The sequence below is a fragment of the Takifugu rubripes genome, chromosome 19 (assembly GCF_901000725.2).
Source record: "Takifugu rubripes chromosome 19, fTakRub1.2, whole genome shotgun sequence".
NCBI classification, from domain to species: Eukaryota; Metazoa; Chordata; class Actinopteri; order Tetraodontiformes; family Tetraodontidae; genus Takifugu; species Takifugu rubripes.
In genome coordinates, this window is record NC_042303.1 from 12290475 (window position 1) to 12313585 (window position 23111).

General features: G+C 43.0%; 2 protein-coding genes across 2 annotated transcripts; both read right to left on the reverse strand.

Annotated features, from left to right (window-relative positions):
* Positions 1 to 385: 385 nt before the first annotated feature.
* LOC115246956 (uncharacterized protein DDB_G0290301-like) lies at positions 386 to 16261 on the reverse strand. The gene is made up of 9 exons (XM_029827033.1): positions 16023 to 16261; positions 15764 to 15826; positions 2113 to 2153; positions 1762 to 1976; positions 1536 to 1659; positions 1210 to 1385; positions 984 to 1107; positions 648 to 829; positions 386 to 484 (listed from the first exon to the last, which is right to left on the reverse strand). The coding sequence occupies exons 1-9, from the start codon at positions 16188 to 16190 to the stop codon at positions 402 to 404; spliced, it is 1176 nt and encodes a 391-aa protein (XP_029682893.1). The 5' UTR covers positions 16191 to 16261; the 3' UTR covers positions 386 to 401.
* Positions 12740 to 15207, reverse strand: LOC115246957 (uncharacterized). Its single transcript, XM_029827034.1, has 8 exons — positions 15064 to 15207; positions 14838 to 14961; positions 14512 to 14687; positions 14286 to 14409; positions 13950 to 14131; positions 13718 to 13796; positions 13495 to 13612; positions 12740 to 13203 (listed from the first exon to the last, which is right to left on the reverse strand). The coding sequence occupies exons 1-8, from the start codon at positions 15161 to 15163 to the stop codon at positions 13072 to 13074; spliced, it is 1035 nt and encodes a 344-aa protein (XP_029682894.1). The 5' UTR covers positions 15164 to 15207; the 3' UTR covers positions 12740 to 13071.
* Positions 16262 to 23111: the final 6850 nt, after the last annotated feature.

Here is a 23111-nt window from a genome sequence, read left to right on the forward strand (position 1 = left end):
ATTAAAAAGATAAAGGAGGCCTTGAGTTACATGAGCTTGTGGCCATTTTTTGAGCTATTGTGAGTTTTAGGGGACCAATTTTTCAAAAACTTAAAATTCGAAAATCTAAGATTTAAAGTCGGTCATCTGTTGAGTTTCCGGTGACACCAACAAAGGCCTTACCTTTTGTCCCCCAAACTCACCTTGTTGGTCTGCTGTTGACTCTGTCTGCCCTCAACCGGTTTCTCCGATTTTACTTCATTCTGTTCTTTTTTTCCCGTTTTTCCCTTGAATTTCTTTTTTAAATTTTTGAATATGTTCCTGGAGGGAAATAAGCAGGAATTTAAAACCATTTAAAACTTATCATTTAGGTGGAAATAATAAATAGAAAATCATTTGTTTTTCCAGAAATCTGACATTTCTTACAGGAAAGAAAATTTCTTTGGAGCTTCTGTAGATGTCGTCGCCTCTGGTTGTGCTTTAGCAGAACGTCCAGCAGACGAAACTAGAAACGATTGTGTTGGGTTTTCTTATACTGTGCAGTATTTTACAATTTAATATCCTGATAATAACGTCTACACAAATCAAATATGCTTCACTGCAATGACATGTAATACAGTACAATATTCTAATAAACTGTATAGCTTTATATGGAACACACAACGAACCTTTACCAGGTTCCCCCTTCTTATTAACATCCAGCTTGTTGTGAGTCTCCTGTTCACTTCCCCCTGAGTCACTGGGTAGCCAAGGACGGATGGACCATATCCGCATGACCTCCTGCTGCTGACTGGTGTCTCCTCCAGTTTCAGATTCTTCATCTGAACTGATTATTGAGTAAGAAGGGTATCTGTGGTGTTGGAGAGACAGTTTTTAAGATCAGTTACACTGAAGAGTTTCAGCAAAAATATTTAAAGAGAGACGATCAATAGTCTAACATTGATGGGGGACGACAAGAAAGAGTCGAGTTCAAAACTGAATTTTCTTCCATGGAATTGACTTACTTTGGTTTGGCTCTGGGCGTCTTGTCCGGTTCTGCCGGCTGGTCCAGGAGTTCACTGACTGGTGCTACAGGCTTTACCTGGATGTCTTTAGAGGGCAGCCTAAGCTGAGATCTCCCTGGCATCTCTGAACACATAAAGTGACCATTTTAACACCATCACCAATAGTTCATCACAATGATTTGCATGTTTAAATTAGATTGGGAGGTGGACAGTGAGTGACCTTTACCAGGTTTCTCCTTCTTATTTCCAGTCAGCTTCTTGTCAGTCTGCAGTTCATTTCTCTCAGACTGCCTGGGTAGCTGAGGACGGCGGGACAATTTCCGCTTGTCCTCCTCCTGCTCACTGGTGTCTCCTCCAGTTTCAGATTCTTCTCCTGAACTGGATGTTGAGACAGAAGGGTATCTGAGGTGTTGGAGAAACAGTTTTTAAGATCAGTCACACTGAAGAGCTTCAGCAAAAACATTTAGAGACGATCAATAGTCTCACATTGATGGAGGACGACAAGAAAGAGTCTAGTTCTAAATTAAATTTTCTTCCATGGCATTGACTTACTTTGGTTTGGCTGTGGACATCTTGTCCAGTTCTGCCGGCTGCTCCAGGAGTTTGCTGACTGGTGCTGCAGGCTTTACCTGGATGACTTTAGAGGGCAGCCTGAACTGAGATCTCGCTGGCATCTCTGAACACATAAAGTGACCATTTTAACACAATCACCAATAGTTCATCACAATGATTTGCATGTTTAAATTAGGGTGGGAGGTGGACAGTGAGTGACCTTTACCAGGTTTCTCCTTCTTATTTCCAGTCAGCTTCTTGTCAGTCTGCAGTTCATTTCTCTCAGACTGACTGGGTAGCTGAGGACGGTGGGACAATTTCCGCATGTCCTCACTGGGTCTCTGGAATGTGTCACACTCCTGCTTTTGTAACTGCCATTTTCGTATTTTAGTCTCCTCCTGTTCACTGGACGTTTCGTCACTTGAGGAGTCATCAACAAATCTGAGGAGTTGCCAGATTAAATCAGTTAAATTCAAAGCCATGCAAAGCTGCTCATGAAGGTGTGACTATTTAAAGAGAGGAGAAGTATATTTTGATCTCCTTAATCACATTCATCACACTATCAAATTTTCCTTACATCGTGGAGCTCTGGGTTGGAGTGGGCATGGAGACCTTCCCCTGTGAAATGACAGATCATTTTAATGTTTGCATGAAGTTGTACCTCAATCCAAAGCGTTAAGGCCAGAGAGTCAGGGAACCGTCACTCTGAGGCTGAGACATTCATTATTTTTTTTTAAAAACTTGCCGAGCTCGAACGAATTTAAGTCTAGAATTTCCCCATTTGTGTTTTTCACCATACATCCATGGTGAAAATGCTCATTAACGTGCGCTGCACATTCTGGGGGATCATGTGTTATTTCACTTCCTCTCTCAACCTAATTATGCAGCCTGTGTCAGAGTGGCAGCCGGTGTGAAGCTGACGTCCTTACCGTCTGCTTCCGGCTTTTGTTCTGCTCCCTCCTGTTTTTTCTTCTGCACCCCGTGGTCCTGTTTCTGCACACACACACACATACATGCACACACACACAGAGACATTGGAACGGAGTCTGCTTAAGAGATCACAAACTAGGATCTGTTTCAATCAGGCTCATTTTGAGCAGAAGGTTTAAGAATATCTCTATAAAGACCAGGTGAACATCTGGACCATTATTAGAACATCTGTAGGGACCGATTGAGTGTCACTGTTCACCTCATTCACATCCTTCAGGGTGCTGTTCTCTGACTCCAGCGTGAGGTTCTCCTGTTGCAGCTTCAGGATCTGTGCCTGGAGCATTGTAGTTTCCTGCCGGAATTCTTCCTTTACATTTTGAGATTCCACTTTTTCCTGCTGCTGTTTTAGGATCTCTGCCTGGAACATCGTAGTTTCCTGCCAGAGTTCTTCCTTTATGTTTTGAAATTCCACTTTTTCCTCCTGCAGCCTCAGGATCTGTGCCTGGAGCATCGTGTTTTGCTGCTGGATTTCGTCTTTTCCATTTTGGAACTCCACTTTCTCGTGCTGCAGCTTTAGGATCTCTGCCTGGAGCATCGTGTTTTGCTGCTGGAGTTCGTCCTTTCCATTTTGGAACTCCACTTTCTCGTGCTGCAGCTTTAGGATCTCTGCCTGGAGCATCGTGGTTTGCTGCTGGAGTTCCTCCTTTCCATTTTGCAATTCCACTTTCTCCTCCTGCAGCCTCAGGACCATTGCCCGGAGAATCGTGGTTTCCTCTTGGAGTTCCTCCTTTCCATTTTGGAACTCCACTTTCTCCTCCTCCAGATTCAGGATCACTGCCTGGAACATCATGACTTGCTGCTGGCGTTCCTCCTTTTCATTTTGCAACTCCTGCTGCAGCCTCCCGCTCTTTGTCTGCTCTTCAAGCTTCTTGTGCTGCAGACGGAGGTTCTCCGCCTTCAGCCTCAGGTTCTCGGCCTCCACCTGCATCGCTGACTTCTCCAGCTTCAGTTTTTCCTTCTCGTAGTGCAGCTCCAGCTTTTCCTGCTGCTCCTGGTTGTCAAAGGAGACAATGACATTCTGTTTTTCACCACATGGATTTACAGAAATGGTTTTGTCTGGACATCTGCCCAAACATTTCAGTCACATCACAAACCCAACAGCAGTGTGGTTCTTCTACCTTTGCTGCTTGGGCCAGCTGCATCCTCAGACTGTTGATCTCCAGTTTCAGACTCTCGATCTCAGAATTCTTCTGATCAATTTTAACCATTACTGGAAAGATGTAAAAACCAAGGTTTTTAGAGTCCACACCAGTGGAACATGAATGTCACGTGTGAAGTATTTACAGTTCTGGCACTGGTCCGGGTGACGCCGCAGCATGTGTTTCTGAAGGAAGAAGGCATTCAGGTAGTTCTTCTCACAGTGTCCACACTGAAAGTAAAGACAACAGAGCCAATATTTAACTTTTTTTTGTTTTTTCAAAAACCAGACCTTTTTACTGACTTTTGTTAAAACAATGGTTTTAATATTCCTCAGGAGCAAGGCTTTAACATCTGAACGCTACCTGGATGCCGTTGTTGATGTTTGTTGCAAACAGAGATTGTTGCTTTTTAATAATAGTTCTCCTGGACTTCAGCTCAGAGACCATCCCCTTCATCTTCTCCTCCTGTTCCTTATTCTTGTCCTTAAGCTTTTGGCACTCTTCCTCACTGGATTTCAGCTTATCCTCTGTGTTTTGCAAGCCAGAAATGAGTTTTTCCTGGCAATGATGCAGCCACTCCAGTGACAACTGAGCCAGCCGAAAGAGTTTGACTAATGTCGGGTCTGCGGGGGACATGCACTGCGGACACCGCACAGTCTCCAAGCTGCAGTAGGTGACATCACTGATGTATTCCTGAAGGGCATCGATATCTACCGTCCTCACCAGTAGATCAATGTTCAGAACATTGATCCGTCGCCAGTCCACATTTCTCTTGTGTGAGCTAAAGTTGAAGCCAAGATTGTGATGGTCTCCTTTTGGAATGCCATTGTCATGGAGTGTATCTTCTGTGGATAGGACACATGAATAAAGTGAAGCGACTGAATGATAAAAAGTGACTTCCCAATTCAAAAGACCTTAAACTCCCACAAAATAAGAGACAAGAGAAAACCCTGGAAGTGATGCTGCAGCAGAAATGTTGGCCAATCAACCTTCTGTCGGATACTTAGCCTGCTATTAAACATGCTCGTATAGGGCGGAGCTGGGAAATGGCTCCTAAACGTACAGTTGGAAACTATTTCGTTACAAACTATCCATAAATATAATTTCTTTATACATTTCAAAAGGCCTACCGCAGAACAAATGTAGTCAATCTGCTGATGCAATAAAGCTGATTGTTGTTGGTTGTAAACTAAACATATTTATATTACATATATGGTTGATAAAAGAGGATAATGTGCTTTCATATCAAAGAGATTAAACATAAAGGATATTAAAGAAATTGTCTGTCTGTCTGTCTGTCTGTATTTCATTTCGCAATTTTAATCAATTTTGGGCCAAGTTGTGGTAAAAGCCACAAGTTTTAGAAGTTCTCTTCAGATTAACAAACGTAGATGTGACCAATTATTAAAAGTCATTTGGAAAACAGTGGAGTTTTTTTTACACATAGACACATGAAGAGAAGAAAAATGAATTGTAGTCGTAGCTGAAAACTCATTTTTACATTTGTGTGTTGGAGAAAGAAATGAGAAACACAAAAGTGTGCACTTGTAAAGGCTGAGCATCATTCGTAAAAACTAATTATAATCCTGTATCTGTGAAATTTCCCTGTTCTCCACATTCTCCCACCATAACCAGTCCCAAAGCTTTGCGATAACCCTGATAACACCACGCATCCTGCAAAACCGTCTGTGGGATAATTAGCCTGCTATTAAACATGCTCGTAGAGGGCAAAACTGGGAAATGGCTCCTAAACATACAGTTGGAAACTATTTCGTTACAAACTATCCATAAATATAATTTCTTTACACATTTCAAAAGGCCTACCGCAGAACAAATGTAGTCAATCTGCTGATGCAATAAAGCTGATTGTTGTTGGTTGTAAACTAAACATATTTATATTACATATATGGTTGATAAAAGAGGATAATGGGCTTTCATATCAAAGAGATTAAACATAAAGGATATTAAAGAAATTGTCTGTCTGTCTGTCTGTCATTTTGCAATTTTAATCAATTTTGGGCCAAGTTGTGGTAAAAGCCACAGGTTTTAGAAGTTCTCTTCAGATTAACAAACATAGATGTGACCAATTATTAAAAGTCATTTGGAAAACAGTGGAGTTTTTTTTACACATAGACACATGAAGAGAAGAAAAATGAATTGTAGTCGTAGCTGAAAACTCATTTTTACATTTGTGTGTTGGAGAAGGAAATGAGAAACACAAAAGTGTGCACTTGTAAAGGCTGAGCATCATTCCCAAAAACTAATTATAATCATGTATCTGTGAAATTTCCCTGTTCTCCACATTCTCCCACCATAACCAGTCCCAAAGCTTTGCGATAACCCTGATAACACCACACATCCTACAAAACCTTCTGTCGGATACTTAGCCTGCTATTAAACATGCTCGTATAGGGCGGAGCTGGAAAATGGCTCCTAAACGTACAGTTGGAAACTATTTCGTTACAAACTATCCATAAATATAATTTCTTTACACATTTCAAAATGCCTACCGCAGAACAAATGTAGTCAATCTGCTGATGCAATAAAGCTGATTGTTGTTGGTTGTAAACTAAACATATTTATATTACATATATGGTTGATAAAAGAGGATAATGGGCTTTCATATCAAAGAGATTAAACATAAAGGATATTAAAGAAATTGTCTGTCTGTCTGTCTGTCTGTATTTCATTTAGCAATTTTAATCAATTTTGGGCCAAGTTGTGGTAAAAGCCACAAGTTTTAGAAGTTCTCTTCAGATTAAAGATCTGAACACGGTAAACAATCATAAAAGATGATAATGGGCTTTTATCATTAAAGAGATTAAACATAAAGATATTAAAGAAATTAAAGACAATCTGAACATGGTAACCAATCATGAATGAAACAATCTATTCCATTCTATTTTCAGAAACCCACAAACCTAGAAGGAGCAAATCAATCAACCAAGCATCTGCTACAATCTAAATCTTCTCTAGGTGCTTTACAGAAGAATCCCAGGGCCTGACCCTCAACAAGCAACAGTGGCATGGAAAAACATGCCCATAAATGGCAGAGCTGGGAAATGGCTCCTAAACGTAAACTTTAAAACTATTTTGTTTTATGACCGTGCTTATAAGTAGAGCAGTTGCGTTTATTTGGGGGACACGAGGGTGACGTGTGTCCTCAAAAACAAACAAACCAGTATGAACCCAGCAGCTCTGGGACGTCAAGCGTTCCTTCCAACCTATTTGATTCAGTCTCTAGCTGTTTTTTTTTGGTCTGCTCATCCTCACGTAAAAACAGTCAGCAGAAGGGCGATTGTGGGAGAAGCAGCCTTCATCCTTCATCTCAGCTTTATTCTCCCTCTCGTGCGTTCCTCTTGAGTTTGTCTTGTTTTCCACTCCTCCTGACATGTAATGCAGTACAATATTCTAATAAACTGTATAGCTTTATATGGAACACACAACAAAACTTTACAAGGGTTCCCCTGCTTATTTACAGTCAGCTTGTTGTCAGTCTCCAGTTCACTTCCCTCTGACTCACTGGTCAATTGAGGACAGCAGGACAATATCCATATGTCCTCCTCCTGCTCACTGGCGTCTCCTCCAGTTTCAGACTCCTCACTTGAACTGGATGTTGAGACAAAAGGGTATCTGAGGTGTTGGAGAAAGTTTTTAAGATCAGTCACACTGAAGAGTTTCAGCAAAAATATTTTGAGACAATCAATAGTATAACTGATGGAGGACGACGAGAAAGAGTCTAGTTCAAAACTGAATCCTCTTTCATGGCATTGACTCACCTTGGTTGGGCTGTGGACATCTTGTTGGGGCTTACAGGCAAAGGCCTGGTGGCCGGAGCTATTCCCAAGGGACCGGACCGGGGTGCAGCCCGAAATGGCGACATATGCCCAACTTCCTGTAGGCTCCCCACCCACAGGAAGATCCATGAGGGGAAGGTCTCATGCTGTTGTTTGTGTCTATGGGCCAAACAGAAGCACAGACATCCAGCCTTGTTGGAGTCCCTAGGAGGGGGGGTGGTTAAAAGTGCTCTGACTGGGGATCCCATCCTTCTACTGGGGGACTTCAACACCCATGTGGGCAAAGACAGTGACACTTGAAGTGGCGTAATTGGGAGGAACGGCCTCTCCGACCTGAAACCGAGTAGTGTTTTGTTATTGGACTTCTGTGTTCATCACAGTTTGTCCATAACAAACACCGTGTTCATGCAAAACGGTGTCCATTCGTGCACATTTGGACACTTGGCTGAGGAGAGGGGCTGCACTGTCAACCACTCACAAACTAGTGGTGAGTTGGATTCACTGGCAAGGGAGAAGACTAAACAGGCCCGGTAGACCCAAATGTAATGTGAGGAGTTGTTGAGAACATCTGGCTGAGCCCTCTACCAGGGAGATCTTCAACTCCCACATTCAGAAGAGCTTCACGCATATCCCAAGGGAGGCTGGGGACATCGAGTCGGAGTGGACCATGTTCCCTCCCTCCATTGCTGATGCAGCAGCATCAAGCTGTTGAAGCAAGGTCTCTGGTGCCAGTTGTCGCGGCGGGCCACAAACATGGTGGTGGACATTGGAAGTAAGGGACTCTGTCAACCTTAAGAAGGAGTTCTATCTGGCCATCTTGCCCCATACACCTCCCCAAACAGCAGGCCAAGCAGGTTGCAGCTCGGGCTGTCCAGGAGGCAAACACTTGTGTCTGGGAGGAGTTCAGGGAAGCCATGGAGAAAGACTATGGGTCAGGCGAGAAAAGATTCTGGCAAACCATTCGGCGCCTTAGGAGGGGGAAGCAGTGCTCTGCTAATTTTTGATAGTGCAGACGGGGACCTTCTGACCTCAACTGGGGATATTGCCGGACGGTGGAAGGAATATTTCGAGGAGCTCCTCACTGTCCTGGCTGGCACACCTCTACAACATCGCATGGCATTTGGGGACAGTGCCACTTGGGTGGTGGTACCTCCTTTTAAAAAGGGCAACCGGAGGGTGTGTTCCAACTATAGCAGGATCACACTCTTCAGCGTGCCTGGCAAGGTCTACGCCAGAGCACCGGAGTTGAGAATTCGACCGATAGTTGAACACTGGATTTCATAGAAATGATGTGGTTTTGGTCCTTTCTGTGGAACACTGGGCCAACTCTATATCCCCTGCAGGGTGCTTGAGGGTTTATGGGAGTTTGTCCTGTGGTATATTTTCTTCTGGTGGTAATCGAGAGGTGTTGATGAGGAAGGAATCTTCGCAGACACATACTTGGTTATAAGAGATGTTTATTGGAGAGAACAGTCAGGTATCAATCAGACACCGCAGCTTGCCCGAGGGAGTTTTTGCAGGTGAAATGGTGAAGATCTCCAAAGTGCTTACTTCGATAACCCCTTCTTATATAGTCAGGTAAACACATTCTTCTCCGATGACCTCATAACACAGTATAGCCAACCAAATGGAATAGAGTCCAGTTATTATCAAAAATGGAAGCAAGGCATCATGGTACACATCCTCATGTGAAGAACAATGAGGAGCCTATGGACCCCAGTATCACCTCTTATCAGCTTCTCTTACGGGAAAGAAACAAGATATCCATCACAAACATGAAAAGAACAAGGGTCGCAGGACACCTGTAAAACATATCTTGAGATGGCGTCAAGCTGGCTGAAAAACAAGTTGTGGCTTTACAAAGGTCAAGGCCTGCAGAGAATAGAGGCATAGACTTCAGATACTACATAACCACCCCCCCGAAATTGCGCAAAGTAAAAAAGATAATCAAGTTTTATTGAAGTTGATGGTGACCAATAAAGTAGGATAATTTTATGCACATGAGCAAAAGATTGATTGGGTAGGAGTAATTCATATATGAAAATTCAGTGGACTGTGAGAGCAAGTCTCTGATGGTCCCTCTGTCTATGGTGACCACCTATGGTACTCCAAGCAAATTTTGCGAAAAGGTTATATTCAGGGAGTTTGGCAAACACAAATGAGACACTCAGAAACAAAATAAAAAAACTGTCCATGGTCAAGCTGGTCGACCCATTGGACCTTACCTCGGAACTTTCCCTGCCTAAGTACTCATCTCCCTATTCACCAAAAACCTGAGTTTTCATAACATCTGCCTACTGATGAAATCACCCAAATAACTTTATTGACAAAAAACGTGTGTGTGTGTGTGTGTGTTAAACACATCAAACTGCAGTTTTTTGAACTTGTACTTCGTAGTCCCCTGATGAAGGATCTTCAGGTGATTCACATCTTCAGTTGTTCCACATCTTCATTCAGTGTCCTCCAGCATCTTTCAATGTTCATTTTGAGTGAGTCCATTCAAACATAGTTGTCACCCCAACGTAGATCCCCAACTACTGTCCTGGAAACAGATCTGGCAGTATCCTTGCAAACAAAATATTGGTTTCATTAAGAGGAATACAGTACAAACATATCAGAGCATGAGTATCATATCTCAATCGAATATACTGCATATTTATCAACCATCTTGTCAGAAATGTGTGACGGCCCGCCCATGTGTTTTGTTTTGTTTACCCAGAGACTGGGTGGGTCGTCAGTGAGACTGGTTTCACCTGCGAGCTGGGAGGAGCCAGAGGACATAAAAGGGGCGGTTCTCCTGTGTCTCAGTCTCTGGCTGGGCTGCTGCCACCACACCTCATGGCCGTCTCATCATTTTGGTTTGGGTTTCTCAATAAAATATTTAGATGATTTGATCGTTCTGTGTGCTGATTCCCTCTATTTGTTACAACTTTGAGCCAAGTCGTAACGAATGTCCTCATCTGAATCAACCAAAGCTTTATCACTTAAGAGCGGCATCTGGGTCTGATTGCCAGGCATCACCACACCAATCCAATGCAATATCAACACCTTGGCACAGGTCAATGACAAAGTGCAAAAACAAACTATCACACTACGACTGCACCGAGAACCTGAAACAATACATCTCCCATTGGATGTAACCTAGATGTAATCTAAAGCCATGTCATCTTTCAACAACGTAAGTCTGTGACTCCTCTGAGCATTGGAAAGATGTTCAAAGCCTCTTATGGTTTCATTAGTGATATTGTCAATATTTTCGGCAAGAAATACAACAACATACCACGGAAACCAACCGATACCCCATTTTTCTCCTAGATTTTTCTCCAATGGATAGATTCAAGATTGTGAAATTGTGCAAGTTCTCTCATTCTCCTAGCACCCGAGGCAGCAGTAAAATTGCTGGTAGAATTGGTGTCATCTGAAGGCGGGGTTGTGCCACTTTGTTCTGAGCCTAGACACAATGCGACAAGTGATACTATGTTGGCGAAACTTTGACCTGGACAGCAGTTCCGGAACAACGCACAACTTCAAATGGACCTTGACGACACTCGTCAAACCACTTCCTCCGGAACACCTTTACAAATACCTTATCTTGTGGTTTCACTGTGGTGCTCGTCGAGCCTCTGTTGCGCCTCTTCCTGCTGCTGCCTTTCACAAACATATGTGGGTATTCTTTTATGAAGAATAGCCAAATAGTCAACTTAGGCATGCATTTCATACTCAAGAAGTTCCAGACTTGGGCCTTTGCCACTTGTGCGCCAAGGAGTTGGCATTCGTCTGCCTGTTGCTAGTTCATGTTCAGGAACCCACAAACTCAAATGGAGCAAATCAATCAATCAATCAATCAGTCTTTATATAGCATCTGTTCCAATCTAAATCGTCTCTAGGTGCTTTACAGAATCCCAGGGCCTGACCCTCAACAAGCAACAGTGCCATGGAAAAACATGCCCATATAGGGCAGAGCTGGGAAATGGCTCCTAAACTTAAACTTGGAAACTAGCTTGTTTTTTGACCGTGCTTATAAGTAGAGTAGTTGCATTTATTTGGGGGACACGAGGGTGATGTGTGTACTCAAAAACAAACCAGTATGAACCCAGCAGCTCTGACACATCATGCGTTCCTTCAAACCTACTTGATTCAGTCTCTAGCTGTTTTTTTTGTCTGCTCATCCTCACGTAAAAACAGTCAGCAGAAGGGCGCTTGTGGGAGGAGCAGCCTTCATCTCAGCTTTATTCTCCCTCTCGCCCGTTCCTATTCATTGTCCAACATCCCGAATTCCTCTTCTTAATCATCTGAATCAGACTCACCGACCGGTTCCGCTTCAGCGTTGATTTTGTGAAAGCTCTTACAGTACATGAAGACGGTATTATAGCCCATGCGTCTACAATCCACCCGCATATGGTGGCATAACTTGCCCGCCGCTGCCTCATAGATGTGGCTGGGCGCCGTTATCTTGTCGCGGCAGTAGGTGCGGAAGATGGCCGCCCTCTCCTGGTAATCCGCGGGCAGCCGCTGCGCAACAGTTTTCCTCGCGCGTAGGGAGAGATGCCGCCGCCTCATAAAGCGAAAACACTAAGATTGCTCGATTGCCATTTTCAGCCACATATTCGATGGCCTGCAGTTTAAAGTAAGCCTCATTCATATAGGTCTCGCTTGACCGGCGCCATTTTAAGGGATCCTTACGCGTAGGTGTCGCTAATCGATTGGCGGAGCGTTTACCGTAGTGCACCTACCAAAGGCACACAGCAGACACAAGGCGCTCCATATTAGAAGGCGCACCGTCGATTTTTGAGAAAATCTCAGTGTTTTAGGTGCGCCTTATGGTCGTAAAAAAACGGTAGTTACTCTTCCACAACACTTAAGCCACAGTGAAACATGGGGTCCTCATTAATACAAATATTTGGACACACACACACACACACAGAGGGTTGTGCTTGTTTTCAAGATTCAAGATATACTTTATAAACCCCCATAGGGAAATTGAATTGTAATAGCAGCATAGACATGAAGGAATGTAACTATAGTGTATAGACACAAATAGCAGCAGGTGTATTTACAAAGTATAGAAATAAAATAAAATACAAATAAGGTTAGAATGTAGGCATAGAGATAAAAACAATAATAAATTATAAGCATATTTACATACATATAGAATAATATAGAAATAAGATTAAAACATAAGCATTAAACAATTAATGTAATTGAATGGGTTTGGAGGGCACCCGAGCTGATGCATAAATCCAGTCAAGAGAGTACAGCTCTGACAGAGAAGGAGGAATTATACAGTGTAATGGCAGGAATGACTTCCTCCACCGTTCTTAGAAGCTGCTTCTCAGTTTGTCCACTGTGTTATGGAGCGGGTGGGAGGGATTGTCCAGGATTTATTCCCATCCACTTGCACATCCTAATCAACACAGTCAACCTTCAAAGTTCATCCATACAAAGTGAATCTATGAGATCGCGCATGTTTCAGTTGCTAAAATTGCGTCAACATTCAATTACATTTATTTGATCAAACATCACATAAATATTGCTCACTATACATTTCCATCAACATGACTGCTGGCAGCTTTTCCTGCATGGCTCTTTCTTTATGTCTTCATTGTTATTTTACTTTTTAGGGCGGAACCACGGATACTTGTTCACAGTAGTCTTCTGCTCTAGCTGGCTGGCTGCTGGCTGGCTGCTGGCTGCTGATCTTTTAATACATATATTCTTGCTCTTCTGCTGCTTTTGCTGGGTCTAGAAAAGATGGACAGAGCTGTGAAAGGTGGGCCTGGATTTTCTTATTTGTTTCTTATTATTAGTTTATTAATTATTATTGAAACAGCTTTGAGTTTTTTTCTTCAAAATTAAAAAGATAAAGGAGGCCTTGAGTTACATGAGCTTGTGGCCATTTTTTGAGCTATTGTGAGTTTTAGGGGACCAATTTTTCAAAAACTTAAAATTCGAAAATCTAAGATTTAAAGTCGGTCATCTGTTGAGTTTCCGGTGACACCAACAAAGGCCTTACCTTTTGTCCCCCAAACTCACCTTGTTGGTCTGCTGTTGACTCTGTCTGCCCTCAACCGGTTTCTCCGATTTTACTTCATTCTGTTCTTTTTTTTCCGTTTTTCCCTTCAATTTCTTTTTTAAATTTTTGAATATGTTCCTGGAGGGAAATAAGCAGGAATTTAAAACCATTTAAAACTTATCATTTAGGTGGAAATAATAAATAGAAAATCATTTGTTTTTCCAGAAATCTGACATTTCTTACAGGAAAGAAAATTTCTTTGGAGCTTCTGTAGATGTCATCGCCTCTGGTTGTGCTTTAGCAGAACGTCCAGCAGACGAAACTAGAAACGATTGTGTTGGGTTTTCTTATACTGTGCAGTATTTTACAATTTAATATCCTGATAATAACGACAAATATGCTTCACTGCAATGACATGTAATACAGTACAATATTCTAATAAACTGTATAGCTTTATATGGAACACACAACGAACCTTTACCAGGTTCCCCCTTCTTATTAACATCCAGCTTGTTGTGAGTCTCCTGTTCACTTCCCCCTGAGTCACTGGGTAGCCAAGGACGGATGGACCATATCCGCATGACCTCCTGCTGCTGACTGGTGTCTCCTCCAGTTTCAGATTCTTCATCTGAACTGATTATTGAGTAAGAAGGGTATCTGTGGTGTTGGAGAGACAGTTTTTAAGATCAGTTACACTGAAGAGTTTCAGCAAAAATATTTAAAGAGAGACGATCAATAGTCTAACATTGATGGGGGACGACAAGAAAGAGTCGAGTTCAAAACTGAATTTTCTTCCATGGAATTGACTTACTTTGGTTTGGCTCTGGGCGTCTTGTCCGGTTCTGCCGGCTGGTCCAGGAGTTCACTGACTGGTGCTACAGGCTTTACCTGGATGTCTTTAGAGGGCAGCCTAAGCTGAGATCTCCCTGGCATCTCTGAACACATAAAGTGACCATTTTAACACCATCACCAATAGTTCATCACAATGATTTGCATGTTTAAATTAGATTGGGAGGTGGACAGTGAGTGACCTTTACCAGGTTTCTCCTTCTTATTTCCAGTCAGCTTCTTGTCAGTCTGCAGTTCATTTCTCTCAGACTGCCTGGGTAGCTGAGGACGGCGGGACAATTTCCGCTTGTCCTCCTCCTGCTCACTGGTGTCTCCTCCAGTTTCAGATTCTTCTCCTGAACTGGATGTTGAGACAGAAGGGTATCTGAGGTGTTGGAGAAACAGTTTTTAAGATCAGTCACACTGAAGAGCTTCAGCAAAAACATTTAGAGACGATCAATAGTCTCACATTGATGGAGGACGACAAGAAAGAGTCTAGTTCTAAATTAAATTTTCTTCCATGGCATTGACTTACTTTGGTTTGGCTGTGGACATCTTGTCCAGTTCTGCCGGCTGCTCCAGGAGTTTGCTGACTGGTGCTGCAGGCTTTACCTGGATGACTTTAGAGGGCAGCCTGAACTGAGATCTCGCTGGCATCTCTGAACACATAAAGTGACCATTTTAACACAATCACCAATAGTTCATCACAATGATTTGCATGTTTAAATTAGGGTGGGAGGTGGACAGTGAGTGACCTTTACCAGGTTTCTCCTTCTTATTTCCAGTCAGCTTCTTGTCAGTCTGCAGTTCATTTCTCTCAGACTGACTGGGTAGCTGAGGACGGTGGGACAATTTCCGCATGTCCTCACTGGGTCTCTGGAATGTGTCACACTCCTGCTTTTGTAACTGCCATTTTTGTATTTTAGTCTCCTGTTCACTGGACGTTTCGTCACTTGAGGAGTCATCAACAAATCTGAGGAGTTGCCAGATTAAATCAGTTAAATTCAAAGCCATGCAAAGCTGCTCATGAAGGTGTGACTATTTAAAGAGAGGAGAAGTATATTTTGATCTCCTTAATCACATTCATCACACTATCAAATTTTCCTTACATCGTGGAGCTCTGGGTTGGAGTGGGCATGGAGACCTTCCCCTGTGAAATGACAGATCATTTTAATGTTTGCATGAAGTTGTACCTCAATCCAAAGCGTTAAGGCCAGAGAGTCAGGGAACCGTCACTCTGAGGCTGAGACATTCATTTTTTTTTTTTAAAAACTTGCCGAGCTCGAACGAATTTAAGTCTAGAATTTCCCCATTTGTGTTTTTCACCATACATCCATGGTGAAAATGCTCATTAACGTGCGCTGCACATTCTGGGGGATCATGTGTTATTTCACTTCCTCTCTCAACCTAATTATGCAGCCTGTGTCAGAGTGGCAGCCGGTGTGAATCTGACGTCCTTACCGTCTGCTTCCGGCTTTTGTTCTGCTCCCTCCTGTTTTTCTTCTGCACCCCGTGGTCCTGTTTCTGCACACACACACACATACATGCACACACACACAGAGACATTGGAACGGAGTCTGCTTAAGAGATCACAAACTAGGATCTGTTTCAATCAGGCTCATTTTGAGCAGAAGGTTTAAGAATATCTCTATAAAGACCAGGTGAACATCTGGACCATTATTAGAACATCTGTAGGGACCGATTGAGTGTCACTGTTCACCTCATTCACATCCTTCAGGGTGCTGTTCTCTGACTCCAGCGTGAGGTTCTCCTGTTGCAGCTTCAGGATCTGTGCCTGGAGCATTGTAGTTTCCTGCCGGAATTCTTCCTTTACATTTTGAGATTCCACTTTTTCCTGCTGCTGTTTTAGGATCTCTGCCTGGAACATCGTAGTTTCCTGCCAGAGTTCTTCCTTTATGTTTTGAAATTCCACTTTTTCCTCCTGCAGCCTCAGGATCTGTGCCTGGAGCATCGTGTTTTGCTGCTGGATTTCGTCTTTTCCATTTTGGAACTCCACTTTCTCGTGCTGCAGCTTTAGGATCTCTGCCTGGAGCATCGTGTTTTGCTGCTGGAGTTCGTCCTTTCCATTTTGGAACTCCACTTTCTCGTGCTGCAGCTTTAGGATCTCTGCCTGGAGCATCGTGGTTTGCTGCTGGAGTTCCTCCTTTCCATTTTGAAATTCCACTTTTTCCTGCTGCAGCCTCAGGATCTCTTCCTGGAGCATCGTGGTTTGCTGCTGGAGTTCCTCCTTTCCATTTTGCAATTCCACTTTCTCCTCCTGCAGCCTCAGGACCATTGCCCGGAGAATCGTGGTTTCCTCTTGGAGTTCCTCCTTTCCATTTTGGAACTCCACTTTCTCCTCCTCCAGATTCAGGATCACTGCCTGGAACATCATGACTTGCTGCTGGCGTTCCTCCTTTTCATTTTGCAACTCCTGCTGCAGCCTCCCGCTCTTTGTCTGCTCTTCAAGCTTCTCGTGCTGCAGACGGAGGTTCTCCGCCTTCAGCCTCAGGTTCTCGGCCTCCACCTGCATCGCTGACTTCTCCAGCTTCAGTTTTTCCTTCTCGTAGTGCAGCTCCAGCTTTTCCTGCTGCTCCTGGTTGTCAAAGGAGACAATGACATTCTGTTTTTCACCACATGGATTTACAGAAATGGTTTTGTCTGGACATCTGCCCAAACATTTCAGTCACATCACAAACCCAACAGCAGTGTGGTTCTTCTACCTTTGCTGCTTGGGCCAGCTGCATCCTCAGACTGTTGATCTCCAGTTTCAGACTCTCGATCTCAGAATTCTTCTGATCAATTTTAACCATTACTGGAAAGATGTAAAAAACAAGGTTTTTAGAGTCCACACCAGTGGAACATGAATGTCACGTGTGAAGTATTTACAGTTCTGGCACTGGTCTGGGTGACGCCGCAGCATGTGTTTCTGAAGGAAGAAGGCATTCAGGTAGTTCTTCTCACAGTGTCCACACTGAAAGTAAAGACAACAGAGCCAATATTTAACTTTTTTTTGTTTTTTCGAAAACCAGACCTTTTGACTGACTTTTGTTAAAACAATGGTTTTAATATTCCTCAGGAGCGAGGCTTTAACATCTGAACGCTACCTGGATGCCGTTGTTGATGTTTGTTGCAAACAGAGTTTGTTGCTTTTTAATAATAGTTCTCCTGGACTTCAGCTCAGAGACCATCCCCTTCATCTTCTCCTCTTGTTCCTTATTCTTGTCCTTAAGCTTTTGGCACTCTTCCTCACTGGATTTCAGCTTATCCTCTGTGTTTTGCAAGCCAGAAATGAGTTTTTCCTGGCAATGATGCAGCCACTCCAGTGACAACTGAGCCAGCCGAAAGAGTTTGACTAATGTCGGGTCTGCGGGGGACATGCACTGCGGACACCGCACAGTCTCCAAGCTGCAGTAGGTGACATCACTGATGTATTCCTGAAGGGCATCGATATCTACCGTCCTCACCAGTAGATCAATGTTCAGAACATTGATCCGTCGCCAGTCCACATTTCTCTTGTGTGAGCTAAAGTTGAAGCCAAGATTGTGATGGTCTCCTTTTTGGAATGCCATTGTCATGGAGTGTATCTTCTGTGGATAGGACACATGAATAAAGTGAAGCGACTGAATGATAAAAAGTGACTTCCTAATTCAAAACACCTCAACCTCCCACAAAATAAGAGACAAGAGAAAACCCTGGAAGTGATGCTGCAGCAGAAATGCCAATCGACCTTCTGTGGGATACTTAACCTACTATTAAACATGCCCGTATAGGGCGGAGCTGGGAAATGGCTCCTAAACGTACAGTTGGAAACTATTTCGTTACAAACTATCCATAAATATAATTTCTTTACACATTTCAAAAGGCCTACCGCAGAACAAATGTAGTCAGTCTGGTGATGCAGTAAAGCTAATTGTTGTTGGTTGTAAACTAAACACATTTATATTACATATATGGTTGATAAAATAGGATAATGGGCTTTCATATCAAAGAGATTAAACATAAAGGATATTAAAGAAATTGTCTGTCTGTCTGTCTGTATTTCATTTCGCAATTTTAATCAATTTTGGGCCAAGTTGTGGTAAAAGCCACAAGTTTTAGAAGTTCTCTTCAGATTAACAAACATAGATGTGACCAATTATTAAAAGTCATTTGGAAAACAGTGGAGTTTTTTTACACATAGACACATGAAGAGAAGAAAAATGAATTGTAGTCGTAGCTGAAAACTCATTTTTACATTTGTGTGTTGGAGAAAGAAATGAGAAACACAAAAGTGTGCACTTGTAAAGGCTGAGCATCATTCGTAAAAACTAATTATAATCCTGTATCTGTGAAATTTCCCTGTTCTCCACATTCTCCCACCATAACCAGTCCCAAAGCTTTGCGATAACCCTGATAACACCACGCATCCTGCAAAACCGTCTGTGGGATAATTAGCCTGCTATTAAACACGCTCGTAGAGGGCGAAGCTGGGAATTGGCTCCTAAACATACAGTTGGAAACTATCTTGTTACAAACTATCCATAAATATAATTTCTTTACACATTTCAAAAGGCCTACCGCAGAACAAATGTAGTCAATCTGCTGATGCAATAAAGCTGATTGTTGTTGGTTGTAAACTAAACATATTTATATTACATATATGGTTGATAAAAGAGGATAATGGGCTTTCATATCAAAGAGATTAAACATAAAGGATATTAAAGAAATTGTCTGTCTGTCTGTCTGTATTTCATTTCGCAATTTTAATCAATTTTGGGCCAAGTTGTGGTAAAAGCCACAAGTTTTAGAAGTTCTCTTCAGATTAACAAACATAGATGTGACCAATTATTAAAAGTCATTTGGAAAACAGTGGAGTTTTTTTTACACATAGACACATGAAGAGAAGAAAAATGAATTGTAGTCGTAGCTGAAAACTCATTTTTACATTTGTGTGTTGGAGAAAGAAATGAGAAACACAAAAGTGTGCACTTGTAAAGGCTGAGCATCATTCCCAAAAACTAATTATAATCATGTATCTGTGAAATTTCCCTGTTCTCCACATTCTCCCACCATAACCAGTCCCAAAGCTTTGCGATAACCCTGATAACACCACACATCCTACAAAACCTTCTGTCGGATACTTAGCCTGCTATTAAACATGCTCGTATAGGGCGGAGCTGGAAAATGGCTCCTAAACGTACAGTTGGAAACTATTTCGTTCCAAACTATCCATAAATATAATTTCTTTACACATTTCAAAAGGCCTACCGCAGAACAAATGTAGTCAATCTGCTGATGCAATAAAGCTGATTGTTGTTGGTTGTAAACTAAACATATTTATATTACATATATGGTTGATAAAAGAGGATAATGTGCTTTCATATCAAAGAGATTAAACATAAAGGATATTAAAGAAATTGTCTGTCTGTCTGTATTTCATTTCGCAATTTTAATCAATTTTGGGCCAAGTTGTGGTAAAAGCCACAAGTTTTAGAAGTTCTCTTCAGATTAAAGATCTGAACACGGTAACCAATCATAAAAGATGATAATGGGCTTTTATCATTAAAGAGATTAAACATAAAGATATTAAAGAAATTAAAGACAATCTGAACATGGTAACCAATCATGAATGAAACAATCTATTCCATTCTATTTTCAGAAACCCACAAACCTAGAAGGCGCAAATCAATCAACCAAGCATCTGCTACAATCTAAATCTTCTCTAGGTGCTTTACAGAAGAATCCCAGGGCCTGACCCTCAACAAGCAACAGTGGCATGGAAAAACATGCCCATAAATGGCAGAGCTGGGAAATGGCTCCTAAACGTAAACTTTGAAACTATCTTGTTTTATGACCGTGCTTATAAGTAGAGCAGTTGCGTTTATTTGGGGGACACGAGGGTGACGTGTGTCCTCAAAAACAAACAAACCAGTATGAACCCAGCAGCTCTGGGACGTCAAGCGTTCCTTCCAACCTATTTGATTCAGTCTCTAGCTGTTTTTTTTGGTCTGCTCATCCTCACGTAAAAACAGTCAGCAGAAGGGCGATTGTGGGAGAAGCAGCCTTCATCCTTCATCTCAGCTTTATTCTCCCTCTCGTGCGTTCCTCTTGAGTTTGTCTTGTTTTCCACTCCTCCTGACATGTAATGCAGTACAATATTCTAATAAACTGTATAGCTTTATATGGAACACACAACAAAACTTTACAAGGGTTCCCCTGCTTATTTACAGTCAGCTTGTTGTCAGTCTCCAGTTCACTTCCCTCTGACTCACTGGTCAATTGAGGACAGCAGGACAATATCCATATGTCCTCCTCCTGCTCACTGGCGTCTCCTCCAGTTTCAGACTCCTCACTTGAACTGGATGTTGAGACAAAAGGGTATCTGAGGTGTTGGAGAAAGTTTTTAAGATCAGTCACACTGAAGAGTTTCAGGAAAAATATTTTGAGACAATCAATAGTATAACTGATGGAGGACGACGAGAAAGAGTCTAGTTCAAAACTGAATCCTCTTTCATGGCATTGACTCACCTTGGTTGGGCTGTGGACATCTTGTTGGGGCTTACAGGCAAAGGCCTGGTGGCCGGAGCTATTCCCAAGGGACCGGACCGGGGTGCAGCCCGAAATGGCGACATATGCCCAACTGTAGGCTTCCTGTAGGCTCCCCACCCACAGGAAGATCCATGAGGGGAAGGTATCATGCTGTTGTTTGTGTCTATGGGCCAAACAGAAGCACAGACATCCAGCCTTGTTGGAGTCCCTAGGAGGGGGGGTGGTTAAAAGTGCTCTGACTGGGGATCCCATCCTTCTACTGGGGGACTTCAACACCCATGTGGGCAAAGACAGTGACACTTGAAGTGGCGTAATTGGGAGGAACGGCCTCTCCGACCTGAAACCGAGTAGTGTTTTGTTATTGGACTTCTGTGTTCATCATAGTTTGTCCATAACAAACACCGTGTTCATGCAAAACGGTGTCCATTCGTGCACATTTGGACACTTGGCTGAGGAGAGGGGCTGCACTGTCAACCACTCACAAACTAGTGGTGAGTTGGATTCACTGGCAAGGGAGAAGACTAAACAGGCCCGGTAGACCCAAATGTAATGTGAGGAGTTGTTGAGAACATCTGGCTGAGCCCTCTACCAGGGAGATCTTCAACTCCCACATTCAGAAGAGCTTCACGCATATCCCAAGGGAGGCTGGGGACATCGAGTCGGAGTGGACCATGTTCCCTCCCTCCATTGCTGATGCAGCAGCATCTAGCTGTTGACGCAAGGTCTCTGGTGCCAGTTGTCGTGGCGGGCCACAAACATGGTGGTGGACATTGGAAGTAAGGGACTCTGTCAACCTTAAGAAGGAGTTCTATCTGGCCATCTTGCCCCATACACCTCCCCAAACAGCAGGCCAAGCAGGTTGCAGCTCGGGCTGTCCAGGAGGCAAACACTTGTGTCTGGGAGGAGTTCAGGGAAGCCATGGAGAAAGACTATGGGTCAGGCAAGAAAAGATTCTGGCAAACCATTCGGCGCCTTAGGAGGGGGAAGCAGTGCTCTGCTAATTTTTGATAGTGCAGACGGGGACCTTCTGACCTCAACTGGGGATATTGCCGGACGGTGGAAGGAATATTTCGAGGAGCTCCTCACTGTCCTGGCTGGCACGCCTCTGCAACATCGCATGGCATTTGGGGACAGTGCCACTTGGGTGGTGGTACCTCCTTTTAAAAAGGGCAACCGGAGGGTGTGTTCCAACTATAGCAGGATCACACTCTTCAGCGTGCCTGGCAAGGTCTACGCCAGAGCACCGGAGTTGAGAATTCGACCGATAGTTGAACACTGGATTTCATAGAAATGATGTGGTTTTGGTCCTTTCTGTGGAACACTGGGCCAACTCTATATCCCCTGCAGGGTGCTTGAGGGTTTATGGGAGTTTGTCCTGTGGTATATTTTCTTCTGGTGGTAATCGAGAGGTGTTGATGAGGAAGGAATCTTCGCAGACACATACTTGGTTATAAGAGATGTTTATTGGAGAGAACAGTCAGGTATCAATCAGACACCGCAGCTTGCCCGAGGGAGTTTTTGCAGGTGAAATGGTGAAGATCTCCAAAGTGCTTACTTCGATAACCCCTTCTTATATAGTCAGGTAAACACATTCTTCTCCGATGACCTCATAACACAGTATAGCCAACCAAATGGAATAGAGTCCAGTTATTATCAAAAATGGAAGCAAGGCATCATGGTACACATCCTCATGCGAAGAACAATGAGGAGCCTATGGACCCCAGTATCACCTCTTATCAGCTTCTCTTACGGGAAAGAAACAAGATATCCATCACAAACATGAAAAGAACAAGGGTCGCAGGACACCTGTAAAACATATCTTGAGATGGCGTCAAGCTGGCTGAAAAACAAGTTGTGGCTTTACAAAGGTCAAGGCCTGCAGAGAATAGAGGCATAGACTTCAGATACTACATAACACCGCCCCCCGAAATTGCGCAAAGTAAAGTTTTATTGAAGTTGATGGTGACCAATAAAGTAGGATAATTTGATGCACATGAGCAAAAGATTGATTGGGTAGGAGTAATTCATATATGAAAATTCAGTGGACTGTGAGAGCAAGTCTCTGATGGTCCCTCTGTCTATGGTGACCACCTATGGTACTCCAAGCAAATTTTGCAAAAAGGTTATATTCAGGGAGAGTTTGGCAAACACAAATGAGACACTCAGAAACAAAATCAAAAAACTGTCCATGGTCAAGCTGGTCGACCCATTGGACCTTACCTCGGAACTTTCCCTGCCTAAGTACTCATCTCCCTATTCACCAAAAACCTGAGTTTTC

Bases quoted from the DNA above. Each gene is read 5' to 3' on its own strand.
- LOC115246957 (XM_029827034.1), bottom strand. From the start codon at position 15,163: ATGCGGAAATTGTCCCACCGTCCTCAGCTACCCAGTCAGTCTGAGAGA. The intron at 13,613-13,717 runs GTAAGAAATGTC...ATTTCCCTCCAG, and splicing joins CCAAAGAAATTTTCTTTCCT to GAACATATTCAAAAATTTAA. The intron at 13,204-13,494 runs GTGAGTTTGGGG...CATCTTTTCTAG, and splicing joins GTCAACAGCAGACCAACAAG to ACCCAGCAAAAGCAGCAGAA.
- LOC115246956 (XM_029827033.1), bottom strand. From the start codon at position 16,190: ATGTTCCAGGCAGAGATCCTAAAACAGCAGCAGGAAAAAGTGGAATCT. The intron at 15,827-16,022 runs GTGAACAGTGAC...GTGTGTGTGCAG, and splicing joins CCCTGAAGGATGTGAATGAG to AAACAGGACCACGGGGTGCA. The intron at 830-983 runs GTAAGTCAATTC...CCAACACCACAG, and splicing joins ACGCCCAGAGCCAAACCAAA to ATACCCTTCTTACTCAATAA.